Raw genomic sequence first — 17,901 nt, 5'->3', positions numbered from 1 at the left:
AATGACAGTTCCCTACCAAACTAAAGATAAAAATTGTGATTTTTCTTTTCACTATTTGGGGGTCTTAAATCTACATGACTGTCATTTGCTTTCTTGGGATGGGCTATAGAGACCTGACAAGAGCATTAAATGAACACATGATCTGTCACCTCTGCAGGTGGTCAGCTTATGTATTTCACCTTCTCTCATCATGGGTGGTCTATCTAGGGCAGATTAAGGTTCAGATGTTGCTGACTCCATAAGAAAGAAGCAAATATTCTTCAAGTTCCTTGCTCTTAAAGGAATCATCTCCCATTTATTCATCTCAGGGATAAGTTCTTGTATCTTTAGCAGGGGAACATTTAATTGATCTCAATTTTGCATGTAATTTATCTTGAGATGTTGTCAGATGCATGTTCAAAGGTAAAAGAGGCAGAACATGGTGAAGCATCATTACTGAAAGAACATGATCTTACTCGGACGTTACAGAAATTGAAGCATGTGACTGTTGCTCATGCAAAGGTCACTTCCTAACCTCTGGCTTTGGTTATATCGGTATTTTTCCCACTTTGTGTTTTTTCTTTCTCTCCTTTTTTTCTCTCCTTTCCCTCCATGCCCTCCTTTTCTTATACCTCACTTTCCACTCCCTGAATTTTTATTTAAACACTGACTATACTCTCTGATGCTTAACTTTCTGTTTAGTCACAGGTGCATGACTTCCCTTTTGCTGCTATCAGTGTAAGTCAATTACCTCTCTCCCAGCAAATCTGTGTGGGAATAAACATGATCATCAGTCATTTTACAGGTGACAGCCTCCAAGATAATGCCAGTGGCTAATAGAATGGTGATGGCAAGAATGGCAGCAGTTTTCCAGCATTATTAATAGAGTAGTAGAGACTTGTCTTTAATTTATGAAGTGCCACCTTGACACTTCAAATGAGGAAAAGATTATAACACCTCTACCTACTTTGGTCTGCATCTTAATAATAATTTCTACAGCAGACAAGCTAAAAATATTTAGCTCAATTTGATGCTAATGAGAATACAAGATTAAATTACATGTGTCTTCCTACACAACCAGCTCCAGTTAACATTAGATATGAATGGAGACTCCTGCTGCTCTGAATGGGTTTTAGACCATTCCTGTATGCAGAGAGCCCACACCAATTGCCATTATGCCAAACTCTAGCATTTTGCCCCCTACTTGTGTTACTCACACACAACGCACAGGTCAGGAGATAACTTAATTTTTATGATGTGTTCAATCCACCTGTTGAGCTGAGCAATTTATAATTAGCAGCCCTTCTGATGGCAAAGTCCATGGTTTTGATTGACAGCTACTTGTGATCAGACTGGAAAATCAACAGAAATTGGGCTATCGTATTTTGTATACACCTCAATATATAAGCAGGCAAGGCTGGACATGAAATCAAACCCAGACCCACCACCTTTTTCTGTAATACTGCTGTAGATCTCACCTATGAGGGAATGATCTGACAGACAGAGTCACAGCTCTGCCTGCTGAGAACATGCCACAAGAATTCCATTTGAGTCATGCTGAAGCAGCTAAGAAGGATCCTTGCTGTTAAATGTAACCTACAGTTTTGCTTTACATACAACATATCTCCAGTTTTGTAACTGGAAGCCATATCATTATGTCCAGTTAGAATAAATCATTACATTACAGAATCATAGAACAGTTTGGGTTGGAAGGGACCTTCAAAGGTCGTTTAGTCCAACACCCCACAATGAGCAGGGACATCTTCAACTAGATCAGGTTGCTCAGAGCCCCGTCCAGCCTGGCCTGGAATGTCTCCAGGGATGGGACATCTACCACCTCTCTGGGCAACGTGCCAATATTTTACCACCCTTATTGTAAAAAATTTCTTCCTCACGTCCAGCCTGAATCTGCCCTCCTTTAGTTTAAAACTGTTACGCCTTGTCCTACTGTAACAGGCTCTGCTAAAAAGTCTGTTCCCCATCTTTCTTACAGGCCCCTTTTAAGTACTGAAAGGCCACAATAAGGTTTCCCTGGAACCTTCTCTTCTCCAGGCTGAACAACCCCAGCTCTCTCAGCCTGTCCTCATAGCAGAGGTGTTCCAGCCCTCTGATCACTTTCTCATGTTCTCATAGAATCACGGAATCATTTTGGTTGGAAGAGACCCTTGAGCTCACCAAGTACAACCATTAACCCAACACTGTCACTAAACCATGTCCCTAAGAACCTCATCTAAACACCTCCAGGGATGGTGGCTCCACCACTTCCCTGGGCAGCCTGTTTCAATGACCAACAACCCCTTTTGGGAATAAATTTTTCCCAACATCCAATCTCAACCTCCCCTGGCACAACTTGAGGTCATCTCCTCTCATCTTAGTGCTTGTTACTTGGGAGAAGAGACCAACCTCCCCTTGCTCCAACCTCCTTTCAGATAGTTGTAGAGAGCAATAACAGAATCATAGATGTTCCCATGTTCTCATGTTGCGGGTGAGTTGAAGCTCAGTTGAAGCTAACACCTATGGAATACAATATCTTTCATCTCTTTGGAGGCGACAAAATTACACATAATGGGGGTGGGGAGAAAGAGTGTACAGGCAGTGCTTAGGGGACTTGCCTCCAAAGCATAGTCAAGGTTAGAAGATGTCTCCCATCTGAGCTCCCCCTGACCTGTACAGAGCTGGCAGCACAGGAACACTGAGCACTCCCTGCTCCACATGATCAAAAAACTTTTGGTCAAGAAAATCCCCCGCATGGTGCAGATAGATGCTGGAATACCACTGGTGCCACGCAAAATGCTGTCTGCAAATAAAGAGTAGCTGGTTTTGCTGGTAGTACTTTTTATCTCAGTTGGCACTGTCCTTGTGCTCACAGCTCACCCACTGGCACTGCATGGCTGTTGGCTCTCACATTCCCCAGCTTTGGACCCACCACGTAAGAATTCAGGAAACTGGTGGGAAATGGGAGAAACCAGTGGCACAGCTGAGAGCTTTCTTCTGTTTGAGTCAATATTTTAGCTATATTCAGTATGCTCATTCATAGAACAGCACAATCTTGTGTAAGAATCTATATAAAAAAAGGAAGAAAGCAATGTAGTAAGATTATATTTTGTTACGTTACAAAATGTTGTCTAATTGTACTGTCTGCTTTCTTGCATTTCTGTCGAAGATACAATACCTCCATCAGCAACAGCTTCTGCTCTTTTTGTTTCTCCTGCTTTACTCAGTTTCCTTTGGCATCCGTATACTAAACACAACTCAAACCAAAATCTTCATTTTTCCTATCTTACTGTACAGAGACAGAACATTCTGTGGCAGTACTGGAAATTACTGTGAGGTCTTTACAACAAATATTATTTTCTTTCCATTTGAAATTGAGTACTTCTGATGCACTGTTTAAGGTGTGAAAGGGAAATGGCAGCTTACAACAACTCTGTCAATCTAGATGTTTTTCTTGATTTTGCACGGTTCTGATAGAGGAGGCTGCAGCTTTCTGCCCTGCAGAACACTTTTTTTCTGTTAGATAATAGAAAATCCTAGACAACTAATAAGAGGACAGATATTTCTATTATATTAATTAGTCTATATATATAATCTTGCCAACGTAGAAAAATACTTAAAATAAAATCTCTGAAAAGGCAAATCATTTCAGAATTATTTATGGAAAATTAATTTTCCCCTGACAAAAGTACCTTACTAAATAGGGAGGAGCTATAAAAGTAGACCAAATCACTAGCACACGTTCCTTATCAATTTGACAGACTAACTCAAAATTAATTTCTTGCAGAGAAATCCACTATGGGTGAGTGGATTATTTGCCTTCCTTTTCTATGGCCTGTGGCATGAAAGCACATTCATAAGAAAGGGACGCCATCACAGTGGTGTTCTGCTCCCGTGGTTCCTGGTTGCAGAGTAACCTCTCGACGACAGCTGCAAGCTGGGTGGATCGTTCCAGGGTTAAGCCATCTTGAAGTGATTGGGAGAAGGGGAACATGGAACCCATGCTCTGAAGAAGCAGCACACAGTTCTTTACTGCTGGACTGGGTTACAGGTGATTGCAGTATGACGGGAGACGTTTATTAATACCAAAAAAGCCTGTGTCTTTCTGACGGAGTGCAAAACATTTTTCTTCTCAAGGAAGAAATGGTAGCAATGCAGATACCTCATTAGCCATGTCCATGGACAGGTATTTTTTGGCTAGCTGAGTTGTCAGCAATCGTGTAATGTATTGCTCCTCTGCACTGGAATTTCTGATGTGCAATTCAGGCAGTATAAAAAATGAAATCTGGGGGATTCCACCACATTGCGCTCCCCTATAACAAGGAGAGATCTGCTTTATTCACAGCAAACCGCAATGTCAGAGATGCTACAGGAAAAAAAAGGTGATATCTGTGCTTGAAAATTACCTAGAGTTTACCAGAGAGATCAGCTACTGCATGCAGTTAAAATGTACATTTTGCTCTCCATGTCCATAATTATAGAAATACAGATGGAGTGCCTGTGTTTACCAGAAAAGTATAAACATCTGTGGGGTTGCCTCCCCATAGGGCTGTCACAGGAGAGGGATCAACCCATCGAGACCAGCAGGAGAAGCTCTGGATCACCCTGCAGACTGGATGGGGTTGCTGCTGTGAGCGTGAGACTCATTATGGGATGTCAGGGAAGGGCATTTTGGGATTGAACAAGACTTATTATGGGATGTTCAGGCAAAGGCGAAAAAAGGTAGGGAAAGGGAGAGATCAAGGTGGTTCGGGGAAGAAACAGTATGGAAAACAGGACAAGGGGATAGAAGGGGCTGGTGATGTGCAAACAGGCTGCTCATCGGTACATTTCTCTGGCCGTGCCCTGCACCTGATCAGCGCGGTGACCCGTCATCTTGTAGTCGCTGCTACTACCAATGACTACGATGACTACAACCTTAAACTCCATTTCTGACTACTTTCCTGGGTGAGGGGACTCTGTTCTGTGCGCGAGTGTGTGTGCGCGGAGGTTTCAGTGCCAGCAGCTGGAATTAGACCACAAGTCCCAGGGTTCCGTGTGTCCGGGGTGCCGGCAACTGGGGAGACTGACTGAGGGCCCCCCCGCTCCGTCCCGCTGTCGCTGCGGAGGCCGCCGCCGGCCGCAGCGGAGGCGGAACGCCGGGGGGGCGGCGCCATTCGCCAGCCGGCGCCTGTTCGCCGCCGCGCTCGGGTCTGCGCCGCCGCCTTCCGCCGTCCCGCGGTTACCCTGGCAACGGCGCCGTCGGCGAAGCGAGGAGCCCGGGCCCGGCGGCAGGATGGTGAGAGGCGGCGGGACGGGGGCGCGGGGCGGGTGCGGTGCTTCCCCCCACCTCGGGCGGGGGAAGCCCCGCCGGGGCCCCGCTCTAACCCATCTCCGCTCTCCTCTCTGCCCAGATGCTCTCCCGGGCCAAGCCGGCCGTGGGGGGTACCCCGCCGCCGGGAGACAGGCGGAAGAAGAAAGGGAAGAAGGTGCCGCAGCTGGAAGAGCTCCTGGCCCTGAGGGACTTCACCGGCGCGATCGCCTTGCTGGAGGTAACGCCCGCCGGGGCTGAGACCCCGGCCCGGGGGCGCCGCCAGCACCCCGGGGGTCCCGCTCTGCTCCCCTCGGGAGGGCGGTACCGGCGTTGCCAGGCCTGTGCCCGACAGGGCTGCGGGCCGAGAGGGACCCTTCCCCGCCTTGTGGCCCCCTCGCCTCCATCCGCACCCCTTAGGCCCTGTTGCGGCTGCTTTTCCCCTCGCTTCGCAAGACTGGGTTTGGTGTGTGGGGGCTGCCTGCTGCTTCTCCGTGCCAACCGTGTCCTGGGTGCATCCAGCCCAGCACTGCCAGCCGGGCAGGGAGGCGATTGTCCCGCTCTGCTCTGCACTGGTGCGGCCTCACCTGGAGCACTGGGTGCAGTTCTGGGCACCACAGGATAAAAAGGATATAAAACTACTGGAGAGTGTCCAGAGGAGGGCTACGAAGTTGGTGAAGGGTTTGGAGAGGAAGCCACATGAGGAGCAGCTAAAGTCACTGGGTTTGTTCAGCCTGGAGGAGACTGAGAGGTGACCTCATGGTGGCTGCAGCTTCCTCACAAGGGGAGGAGGAGGGGCAGGTGCTGATCTCTTCTCTCTGGTGACCAATGACAGAACCCAAGGGAATGTCAGGAAGATGTGCCAGGGGAGGTTTAGGTTGCACATTAGGAAAAGGTTCGTCTCCCAGAGGGTTGTGGAGCACTGGAACAGGCTCCCCAGGGAGGTGTCACAGCCCCAAGCCTGGCAGTGTTCAAGAAGAGACTGGACAATCCCTCAGACACATGGTGTGAACTGTGGGGTTGTCCTGTGCAGGGACAGGAGCTGGACTCTCTGTTCCTTGTAGGTGCCTTCCAACTCAGGACATTCTATGATTCTCTCAGAAATGTGAGACCAGCTCCACCCAAGTAGCATCTACAGCTGTCAAACCATCTGTGATATAAGATGGCCTTGTATTACTTTGATTATCTGTGGGGCTTTATAAACTGTGTGGCAGCTGACAAAATCCTTACATACTTTCTTCTCTCCAAAGTTTAAACGGCATGTGGGTGAGCAGGAGGAGGATACTGACCTTTGGATTGGGTACTCTGCCTTTCATTTGGGTGACTACAAGAGAGCACTGGAGGTAAGGTGGGGAAATCCTGCTCTCTGAGGCTGGAAATTGGGATCTTGTGATAAAACAATTACAACAGGAGGAAGATGTTCTGTAATAGGGAACAGTTCTGCCAGCTGGTTAAGGTACCAATGTATGGTAATAAGGCAGATGCTGTGGAAAGTGGTTTGGATTGGAAAAAAACAATATTCCCCTATGAAAATAGACCTTTTTAAATGTTGTCTACTATCTAATTTAATACTTGTCTCAGTAGCCTAATTTGCCCTTTCAAATGTCATAGTTCGTGTCCCAAATGTTCTATTCCCTTTTTGCTGCTACCTTTCCAGAGTTTTACTTTTCAGGTTTAATTATGTCTTTATCTTCATTGTGTTGCTTATCTGTAATATGCATTCTTTTAAAATTATTTCTTTAGAGGTTGATGCCTCTGGCCATTTAATGTACATTATTGTTCTTCTTTATGTTTGCTTGTATTAGGTAATTCAAGAAATGAGACATTCTTACTCTCCAAAAGCTGACTCTCCAAAAGTCACTAAAAGACCTTGATTATTCCAAAATGCATACGTTTTAAATATTTGCACTATACAGTGCTGTTGTGTCTCTTTCAGTGTATGAGTCCATATGCAATTCTCTCTCGTGTCCATTTATGTCTCCAATGAAACTGAAATTGTTGCCAGTGTCCCTGGGATCCCTTTATCTTCTCAGTTGTGCTAGCATATTTCTCTGTAGAAATCTTAACAATTTTTTGTTGTCTGCCTCGCTGTGTACCTCTGAGGGCTGGAATCAGTGTGCACACCAGAACAGGGAGTGTTGTGGAGTGGTGTGGTGATACCCACAAGGCTGCCAGTAAGCTAGTGAAGATTTGAAAACAACTCGGTCTGCCTGAGTATCATTCGTCTCAATGCTGTATTCCCACAGATGTGAATTGCTGGGTCCATACATTGCTGTATTGCACCGTTTAAGTCTTACTGGTTTTGCTCAATGTCAGCTGACACAGATCCCCATCACACTTCACTGTGAAGCATAATGGTGAAGTATAGCTGGTTTCACAGTCTTTTAACCATCTTTCCCTGGAAGAAATATTAAGAACAGATGACAATTTAAAGTATTAACAAAAGAAAATAGCCATAGAGAAATAGATTATAAACAATTGTGGTATTTTCTCTCTTAGATAAAATTAGGTATTTAACTATAGCAGTACATGGTCACATGCACAAGAGTTGTACATGAGGTGGAAATAGAATTTCTAAAGCTTCCGAGTAAGTTCACAAGGCACTTTCTCCCTTTAAAAAAATGAAGAGGAAACATCCATTAGAGACATTAGAAATGCTCAGTGAATCAAATTGACGGTATGCACAATATAGAATGTAGTATAGGACATAGAGGTAACTTAATATTCATGTTTAGAGCTGTGGAATTTAAAGATTATAAGTGTAACAATCAATTGCTGTACTTATTTTATATCTGGATGTTAGGTGTTAATAGGGAGTGAAAGTTAAAAAAAAGAAAAACATTTGTATACAATTGAAAAATAGCTGGCAATTTAGTTGAAATAAATTCTGCTATTTGGAATACCCAGGAGGTGCTTTTATAGACGGAGTAGATTTTAAATGTTCCCTTCAACGAAAAAGTAGCAGCTTTTTTTTTTTTTTCTGCAAGAGAGTAGGTTTTGTATGCGGTGTTTCATTCACCACTAGGTGATGCTGTTGATTCAAGTTCTTAAAAACTGCAATGTAGTGTCTCGTTCCCGTTTTTCTGCCCAAGTAGGGACAATGTAAGGCTTGTACGCATGATTTGTGGTTGGTTTGTTTGTGTGTGTTTTAAATGAGATATCACAGTGCCTATCTTGACAGATTTAAGCCTGATTTTTGGCACAGTGTTGAGTCCTGATAACCCTGTCATTTTGTTATGCCATGTGTGAAATGAGCCTGTGCATCTCAATCTAGTTTCAGGACAGAACACCGTAGCTGTAATTCCCAAGCTTGTAGTAGTCAAGGGAAAGAGTGCTGACTGTGGAGGCTGAATTGCCTTTCAGTTATCAGCTTCAAGGCTGAAGCGTAATGCTGTATGTTCTCTGCTATGTTACAGAGGCATTGTTGCTGTATTCTCAAGGAAACTTCCTCGATTATATATACCCTCTAGATATTGGAGCACTCTTCAAGGAGTACCAAGAGCACTGTAAATAAAATACTATGGATTGAAGATTCTGCAGAATTCTCCAGAGTGACATTACACACAATCTAAATGATTCACACTCCTAAGTGCCTGGAAGTGGCAACGCACAGTCTGTGTCAGCATATTCCATATGCCTGATGAGTGTCTTCAGAAATTATGCTGCTCAATAATCCTTTTATTTATAATGATACTTTCATAGTGAGCCAGATGTGCTGGTTGCATGGCAACTTTTGGAGAGGCTTGGGATGAGGTTGCCATCATCCACTACTGGGAGAAGTAGGGAAAAAATGAAAATGATGTGGACCTCCAGCTCCAAGAATATATTCAGAGATAATGATAACAAAATATCTGGTACATTCACATGAGAGAATTCACATTCTGCTATCATAGGCACACCAACAGTCAGGTAATTCTCTCGGTTGGGTGATAACCTCATCATCACTAGGATCACACTTTCCCCTCCTTAGGAGGAGGATCCTTTTCTCAAAGGATATGCCGCTAACACTGGTCTGATGGGATCATCCCTACTGCTGTAGACCAGTTTACAGATGGTACTGCACTGGACTTGACTCTTCCAGCAGTCATGGCGGCAGTCCCTCCCTGGGGACTGTCTAGCATCCTTCACTGACAAATTGATTTTTACTAACACTGAGTGGCCAGTGTCTTCCTGGCATCATATGGCAACCAGAACTCTCCTAGTGGATGGCAGCATCTAATTAGTTTTCTGGAGTCTTCCACACCTACTGCTCTTAATGGGGAAAAATCCACCTGTCTTTCTGCCATGACGTGTTCATAGCACTAATCTTAAATCTTTTCTGAAAAATTTCCCAGTGGCACCCAAGGATCAGGATCAGAGCATCAGTCCAATGATTCTGTTTCTCATCTGCCTGATCTACACATTGAAGCAGCTGAGAAAGGGAGCATTATAAGACATATTTGAGGTATTGACAATTGAGGAGAGGAATTGGCAAGGCCGGGGCACTGCTAGATTGGGTTCAAGAACAGGTTTTGCATTTTCTCTCGGCACTCTCTGACTGGGTTTAGGCACACAGAATGCTGGTGTGGTATAGCTGCCTGACACAGTGATGCCATTTTGATCTGTCAGCTACGCACGTGAGAGCAAAGCATGATCCCTGGGTCAGAGCCTTCAATGCATTGTTTCTGTCAAAATCTCATTAAATACTGCCAATGATTCTGACAGTCTCTCCTGTCTGAAGCCTCCGTCCTAGGTGATAATCAGGAGCCATTCCACCTCTTCATGGACAGGACCTCCTGCCTACCCTGACTTTGCTCAGGATAATTTCAGTCAAATAGTAAATCATGAAAGGAACAGGGCTATACTAGGGTACTGGTTCATCCATGAGCACTATCTGGTCTTGCTTGAGTACTTCTGCTGGCAGTGTGAGAACACAGGTACCCTCAAGTTACTGACAGCTGAAGCTAGAAAGTAAAAGGTGGATTTTTGGCTCAGGGAAGTTCTATAGGCTTCTCTATCATGACTGTAGCCAGGTTATGATTAGTATCTCCACATCTCCTTTGAGCACTTGTGGGGCAGCCCTGTAGGTTGGCCTGTTTTTTGGCTCTTCTGGATCTGTGTGGGCTTGGAGAATCCAGACAAGTAATAAGGGCACTGAGCAGAATCCTGCTGGCCTCAGCATTGTCAGTAGGTGTCTGTAGTTGTAGGCAATCAACCCGGCAGCCTGCTTCTGAGGAAAAGTGTATGTGTCTTGTGATGGGGGCGAGAGGTGGAGGAGGAAATAGCAAGAAGTTGTTATGCTCCTGGTTGGCAAAAATGTGCCCCAGGTTGGCAGTTGGGAAAGCTTTTTGGAGTATTTAGTTTAGTTTGTTTGACTTTGGTTTTTTAGAGAGGAGGGGGAAAGCTCTTGTGAAGTAGTCTTTGAGAGACTGGGATGTTGAATGCCTTTTAGTGAGGAAAGGGGCAACAGCACATAGTCTGGGCTCATGGCCCAGAACTACAGGGTGAGGAGCACTGATAGTCATGATTTTTATTTACTGTGTTTCCATAGATTCACATTGGTACTGCTAGAGCACTCTTTATTTATTGCTTGCTTTGAATGGCCAAGCCAGAACATGACTTGTGTTTATGCACTTTGTCTTTTCTAATTAATCTGCCTGAAGCCACAGCCGAAAGAGACGTTTGGGTGCATTTAATCTGAACAGATTTTGAAAGGTTCCAGATGGTCCCAATAAAGAGCAGTGGCCTGTCTCTCAGAGATCTGTGACTGGCCTGCATCAAGATTGAACTGGCCTCAGTAGGAAAGGTTGGCCTCTATGTAAATGTTTTTTTTACTTTCTTTTTAAAATTTCATTATTTATTTATTTTAAATCTTCTTGAAGGACAGCTAGCACCTGAAGTACTAGCAAGACTGAGATGGCTTTTAAGGGCCTACCTTACCAATACCTTCTCTGTTTTGGAGTGCAGTTTGCTTTCACTTGGCAACAGAAACAAAATTCTTTATGCTTGCAAGCTATGAACTTTATTGTTGTCAGTATGTTTCTGTTCATGGGATTCACTGCCCTTTGGGCATGGCTTGTTTTATTTAGTGCCATATATGTATCTGTGCCTTTCCCCCAGAGGTAAGAAGTTTTCCACCAGTAGTGGCACAATCAGGTAAACTCTCCCGAAGCAGCAGGAAATTCCAATTCATATGTTTGGAGGAAGAGTACAGAGTTAGTGAGGGGTTATGTTGCTGTCAGGAATGAGAAGCGTCTGGTGACAGGGAGTATGTGGATGGCGTTCTTTCAGCACGTCTGGTGAGAACCTTGTGTGACCCTGCCTGCTTTGCCTTATGCTGCCTGTTGGATGTGGGTGGATGGAGAGCAGGAGCACGAGCAAGAGGCACTTTCACTGGGATGGTCCTTCCTAGTAATTTAACAGAAACCCAAAAGAGGAAAAAAATAGCATTGAGAGGTCTGCCTGCCTCTGTTTTTAGTACCTATTTTGATACAAAGATGTTTATTTTCAGAAATATCACTGTTTGGTAGCTGCAGAGTTTTTCTCCATTAAAAAAGCAGATTGAAAGACTGATCTGTTAAGTTTTTACTGTTTCTCAAATAACAAGAAATGAAGCAGTTTATGTGATAGTATTAAGGGACATGTAATAAATGCGATGTTTAAGAAATAACAGAACAAGGTATCTAGTGGTTTTTCTCTAGCTGTTGGCTGTAAGTCTTAAAATGGGAAATCGTGAAGTTAGGCACAGTTTAGTAATATTTACTACAATTATCTTTATCTATTAGGAAGTCTTGAATTTGCCTATTTTCTAATAGTTTCGTTGTAAGAACTGCAATGAACTTGAGAATAAGTCATTTGATCTCAATAATTTAATGATACATTGTAAAATGGTGGAAGAAATAATGGTATTTAATACAAGTCTGTGTTTTTGTCTGTTTTTAAAAAGTCAACCCTCTCTTCTGTTACAGGAATATGAGGCCTTAACCAAACAACCGGCTTGCAATCCGGATGTTTGGGTGAACCTTGCCTGTACATACTTCTTTCTAGGGATGTATACACAAGCTGAACAGGCAGCCTTGAAAGGTGAGATATGTGCCTCTGATGGAAAGGGCTACTTGTTGATTTAACCCCTAAAGTGATTTACAAAGAAAGTATTCAATGCTTTTTTTGCATAGGAATAAACAATAATTTTGAGCAGAGATTTTTGTTTGGGGGTTTTTGTTTGTTTGTTTTCATTTAACAGGAGAGTTATGATGCAATTTGCTTCCTAAAAATACCTTGGGCAGGTGGAACATCTGGAAAATAATTTCTCTTATTAATTTCTAAATACAAAACCCAGCATATGCTGGCCAGCAACAAAAAATTGCTTTTCTTTTGACTGATTCCATGTCTCTGAACCAGTGCAGATGAAGTGAGTTAGGCTAGTGAAATTATAAAAAAATAAGCTTCTGAGAGAATTTAGCATTCTCCCTGATCTGGAGAAGAACTCTGTTCATGTAGTTTGAGTGACTTAGTGGGTGGTCTTGTTGCCTTGTAAGTCAGATATTAGGTATCTGATTCTTCAAGGCCTGGAATTCACTGCAGTCACATTGTTACAGTTCTACTTTAATCTGAACATACATGGGTTCATTTAAAGAATGGAAATTAGATTCCAAGACAATTTTTAGTTTAGCAGTTTAGTTTTGTTACCCATCACTTTCTATTTATCTTAGTGATTTATATTGTTTCCCATAACCATAGTATCTCAGTGATATCTAAGTAGAATTAATAGTAGTGATGTTCTCAGTTAACTTCTGACTCTTACCTTTTTAGGATAAAACTCTTATTGGAGTATGGGTTTTCTCTTTTCGTTCTTTCTTTAGTCTTCTAGTCTTGAGCTGAAAATAAGGTAGGGGGGAAATGATCTCATACTTTCTGCTACTGTGGAGGAGTGCCTTCAAAATGGAGTTTTCTAATATTTTTTAGAAAAAGTTAAATTCTCGTATCCCTTAAAAATCCTCCGAAAGATCATGCTGAGCTTGAATCCCATAGCTGCAAATGTTTCGTTTCCAACTGTAAAAAGTTTCATGCAGAGCTTTGTGATCTTTATTGTTCAAGAGGTGCATAAATTTATAATATTCACAGATAATAGTTTAATCTTTAATGTACCACAAATTTGAGCTTTGGAGATTACCGCCTAGGACATGAACTAGAATCTACAAATAACTGGGCAACACAGCCTGAGGTGTCACTTCGACCTAAACCATGGAGGAGACAAGCAGCTGCATTCTGTACCAGTTGGAGTCATTGTCGTCAGCTTCACATCATGTGAATTACAGTAATCCATTCTAGAGATGCCAGAGGCACAGACGTGCACCTTTATTAACTGTGAGCTGGAAGTGAGGGAAGGTTCCTTTTTTCGTGCCCCTTCAGATTAGTTCGCAGTAGGATATGGGCTGTGGTTAGTGGTACTTGGGTGCTGGAGGAAAGGGCAGGAATATTAAGAAAGGAGTGCAGGTGAGGAACGGAACAGAGAATAACTGAGTGTTCACACTAGTGATATCAGTTCCTGATTTCATGTAATTGTTTAAGAAGGACAGCATGCCAGTTTTTATAGTGAGGTGGTAAACCTTTCTTGTCAGTACTGTAACACTGATGATTTCTGGCTACTTAAGCTTGGTGGGGAGGCAGTCACAGCTGAAGATTTGTAACACTTGTTCTCTCTCCACTGAAGGCCTCTAAGTGTTGTATATTCCCCTTCCAACTTCCATCACTTTCTTACATTGAGGTTGAACCATTTTATTTTCTCTCCAGACAGATCCTCTTCTAGGTTGGTGGTTTTTTAACATATTAGGATTGCATCAACGATGGCTGTTCACAATATATTACTGACAGCTGAGGCCATAACATCTTGTGATCTCTTCCATGGTTTTGCAAAGATCCTGAAGAAGCAAAATATTTCATTGGACATAGACACAAAAGGTGAAGTGTCTAGAAGAACACCATTTATCCAGTACTGCCTTGAATACTGCTGAAAAAAGGATAGATTGTGTTAGGCTGCTTATCATTGCTATTTTGGGATTATTTTGCCTGAATTCTTGCATACTGCTTGCTGTTTATTGCTGCAGTTATGCTAAGCCCCTGGAAGTGTTAAACAAATGAGGGAAAAATAATTTATTTGCAGCTATAGTTCTGAATTTCTACAGTGAAGGAATCTTTGTGTGAAAGGAAACATAAATGTCATCTGGCTTTCTGGAATCAATTTTCCACACAAACATGTAAATATCATAAAGAAGTTCCTCCTTGCCATGTACTGTTGCTTAAGAAAATTATTGTTAACTGTCTGAGGAAAAATATGCAGAGTATTTAAAAATTAGAAAATTAGCATTAAAAGCCATCAGGTAGTTATTGCATTTCTTACAAGATATATAGTCCACAATCTCTTGTGGAGCAAAGTTTTATGTTTATTTTATAATAGATGTGAAGTGTTCTCTTAGCTTGTTGTTAATTAAAACTTCATGGTACATTCTCTCAGGAAAGAATAAATCTGTATATCAGAAGTCATATAAGCCAGAATTACTGCAAATATAACCTAAGAAGTAGAGCAAAAAGGCAGTAAAGAAAAATCCTTCTTTGAAGGTTTTTCATTACAGTTATACTTTATCTCCTCTAGGCTTTCTTCCAAATTCCTTTCAGATATTTCTGGCTTCTCCTTTTTCCCTGCTCTCCCATTACATTACAGTTACTACTATTCTTGGATCTGAGGTGAAGGGAGTGTTACTTCAAGTCAGCTACTGTTGTTTCATTGTCATTCCACAGTGAAGCTGCCAGGTGATGCTTTGTTTACTCCTTTTGCATCTGTGCTCTCATACATTGGCTAAACGTATGTTTTCCATGCTGTGTGCTAGCCTACCTAGTCTTGGGAGAACGAGGCTGAAAGTCTTCATTTTGTTTTAATAAACAGTAATAAATTCCTGGGTTTTAACCATAAAAACAAATAATCTTATATTGCATTCCCAGTTCTTGTGCCTTGCAGAGGACAAGGACCAGAAACTCAGCCTGGCACACTTGCACAGTGATCCTGGCAACTGATCCTAGTGTTTAGAAGCCCACATAGTGCTCTCAGAAGCCGTTGGCTAGCACTTCATTAAGAAAAATACAAGTGCTAACTGTGTTCTTTTAACCCACAAAATGTGCACGTAAGTGGGGCTGCAATTAACTGTTATGAAAAACAGTCTTTTTAGGATAAATGGAATTTTACAATTAAACTTAAGATTCATGCACAGACAGGGTCGTGTTGCTGAACCTGTCATTAAAGTTCTTTTTTTTCCTTCCTTCCAATTTTTGTTGCACAAAGCTTTGTGATTCTTCACAACTCTATGTGTGTCAGATCTGCATGTGGTTTAACTGAACAGAGATCCTTCTCATTTCACAGCCTACATTGCAAGGAGCAATATTGTACAAGAGCAGAACAGAGATGGGTTAGTAAGAAAAAAGACATTTTCCAAGCCAATTTTCTTTCCTTATTTATGTACTAATGTTTGCTGGGTGTCAGATAGTTGTCACCAGTGAAAATGTGTGGTTACAAGTGGGCATGGAAAAGTTGCTGGATTTTCTTTTTCTTCAGACTGCTTGTTCACCTACATGCAAAGTTATCTGCTCTCTGCTTGTACTATATTTCTTGAGAACAGTGTTTCATTTTCATTAAATTTTAGCTGTGGTTTTGAACTAGCAGATTTAGATATATGGAACTTTCAAAGTGCACAAGTGAAAATATAAATTTGTACACATTTAAAATTTAAAAACTACTAACCTTATTTTCCTGTTTTGCTTTTTAAAACATAGTGGAAGCTACAGAACAGGAATAATTGATAGTTTTTTGCTTTGATGATCTTTAATTTGCTGTGCCTAGGCGTGACTGAAATGAAACCTGTATATATTGCAAGTAACTGAACATAGTTGGACTGGTTTTTAAGTATTTTGGGAATGGGAAAATTTCAATCAATGTCCTCTGTAAATTTAATTCAAGAAAATTCTGAACAGTTGAGCTATTCAAGTGTGTGCAAGTGTGAACCTCACTGTCGGACCACGGATTTTCCAAACATTTTTCCCATACCCTTACATTTTCCCTCCACCAGTGAGACTGTGGTTTTACGGCATAGAGAGCTTCATTCAGCTACTGTCTTCAGGTGAGCAGGGCATTGTTTCTCAGGGACAGGAGAACAAGGTTTCCTCTGGTCATATTTTCTCTGCTGTCTGGCTGGAGCCATCTCAGCACAGTTCCATTCCTACCAGCTCCTGCCTGTGTATGTTTAAGATGTGTTCTACGTCTGTTAATGTGTGAAGTGCTGCTATAGTATAGGCAGATGTTTGCTAGATGGGATTTGTTGATGCTGGATGCATGACCAGCATTGCTTTGCACTCTCATGAGAGGGCACAAATGCCAGATTGTCTGTGACTGTATTTCATCATCTTCTTACTGCTTGTGGTAGCAACATGGAACCCACCAAGAGTCTGAGCTGCCATTTCTAGTGAGCTTAACATTTTCTTTAATAACTAGTGAAGAGATCTGTCTTCACTCTTACTGTAGCTGTTTATTATCCTTTAACAAATACTTCACTAGGTGCTTGTTCAGTGTCAGCACATAAAAATACGCAATATACTTTTAAGATCGATGTCAACTATGACTTCAGTGCCTAGAACATCAGCACTGATCACGATAGAAGTTCTCGTGTAGGAATATTGGTGTGTTTCCTAGCTGGAAAGAGATACATCCTATCCAGGTACCTCAGTGATGTCTTTAGCACAAGACAAATACTAGACCTGGAGCAGGGTCCAATTTGTTACCATGCAACATTGTCATCATGTTTGTTATGATCCCTAGATTGCTTAGTACTGATTTGAAGGAAAAAAAAAAAAAAAAGTACAGCCATCTTCTTGAAAAAGTATGACAGGAAAATAAGGTTGTGCTTCCTTGTGGCATTAGTAGATCAGTGACAGTGCAATTCAGTAGCAGCAGATGGTCATAAAAGAACAAGCCTTTTGTCCCTTAAAAATCATTTGCTCTGATAAGACAGTTGTATCACTTCCTGCCCCAGTGACTGACAACAGCTTTATCCAATATTCGTAACCAAATTCTTTCTGGAAACTAATCTGACCTTGTTCACATGTTTCCTTGTCTTCCTCAAAAAATGCATTTGGCATTGGGAGAAAATAAACTGCTGATATTGAATGTTTCCATGGTTCTGCTTACTATAACGACAGGACTATATATTTTGTCGTTGTTTTGCCCTTCTCCTTCTCTGCCTGGCATTAAGTAAAAGTGCCTTATTTTAAAGATTGTCAAATGCGTAGTATCATATCTTATGAAGCAGGGCATTTTTTTCTTCCTCCATATATCCATGCACACCATCAAAACTCAGATTTCATCTTTTGCCTGGTTTTAGGTGTAAAATAATGTGGACTAACCCTCCAGCTTTTGCCAAGAAGTAAATAATAATTTCGATGTCAGATCAGATGCCAGGTTTGCGAGGGCAGCGCTGCAGTCATTGGTTGACCAGGCAAATAATAATTCCTTAGTTTAGATTCTTGAGAGAGCATTGCTTGTAAGTCACAATTTTCACAGCAAAATTAATGCTAAAACCCACTCAAAAAAAGAAACAAAACCTACTCAGAAAGGA

General features: G+C 42.1%; 1 protein-coding gene across 1 annotated transcript in view; it reads left to right on the top strand.

The window, feature by feature from the left end:
- The first annotated feature begins 5,179 nt into the window (after positions 1-5,179).
- IFT56 (intraflagellar transport 56) overlaps positions 5,180-17,901 on the top strand; it is a 47,696-nt gene continuing 34,974 nt past the window's right edge. Inside the window, exons 1-4 of the mRNA XM_065640966.1 lie at positions 5,180-5,251; positions 5,367-5,504; positions 6,514-6,606; positions 12,211-12,325. Of these exons, the coding sequence (XP_065497038.1) occupies positions 5,249-5,251; positions 5,367-5,504; positions 6,514-6,606; positions 12,211-12,325 (349 nt within the window). The 5' untranslated portion in view covers positions 5,180-5,248. The remainder of the gene's footprint in view (positions 5,252-5,366; positions 5,505-6,513; positions 6,607-12,210; positions 12,326-17,901) is intronic.

This window comes from Caloenas nicobarica, chromosome 1 (genome assembly GCF_036013445.1).
Source record: "Caloenas nicobarica isolate bCalNic1 chromosome 1, bCalNic1.hap1, whole genome shotgun sequence".
Lineage (NCBI taxonomy): Eukaryota > Metazoa > Chordata > Aves > Columbiformes > Columbidae > Caloenas > Caloenas nicobarica.
This window is presented reverse-complemented; position numbering and strand designations above follow the sequence as displayed.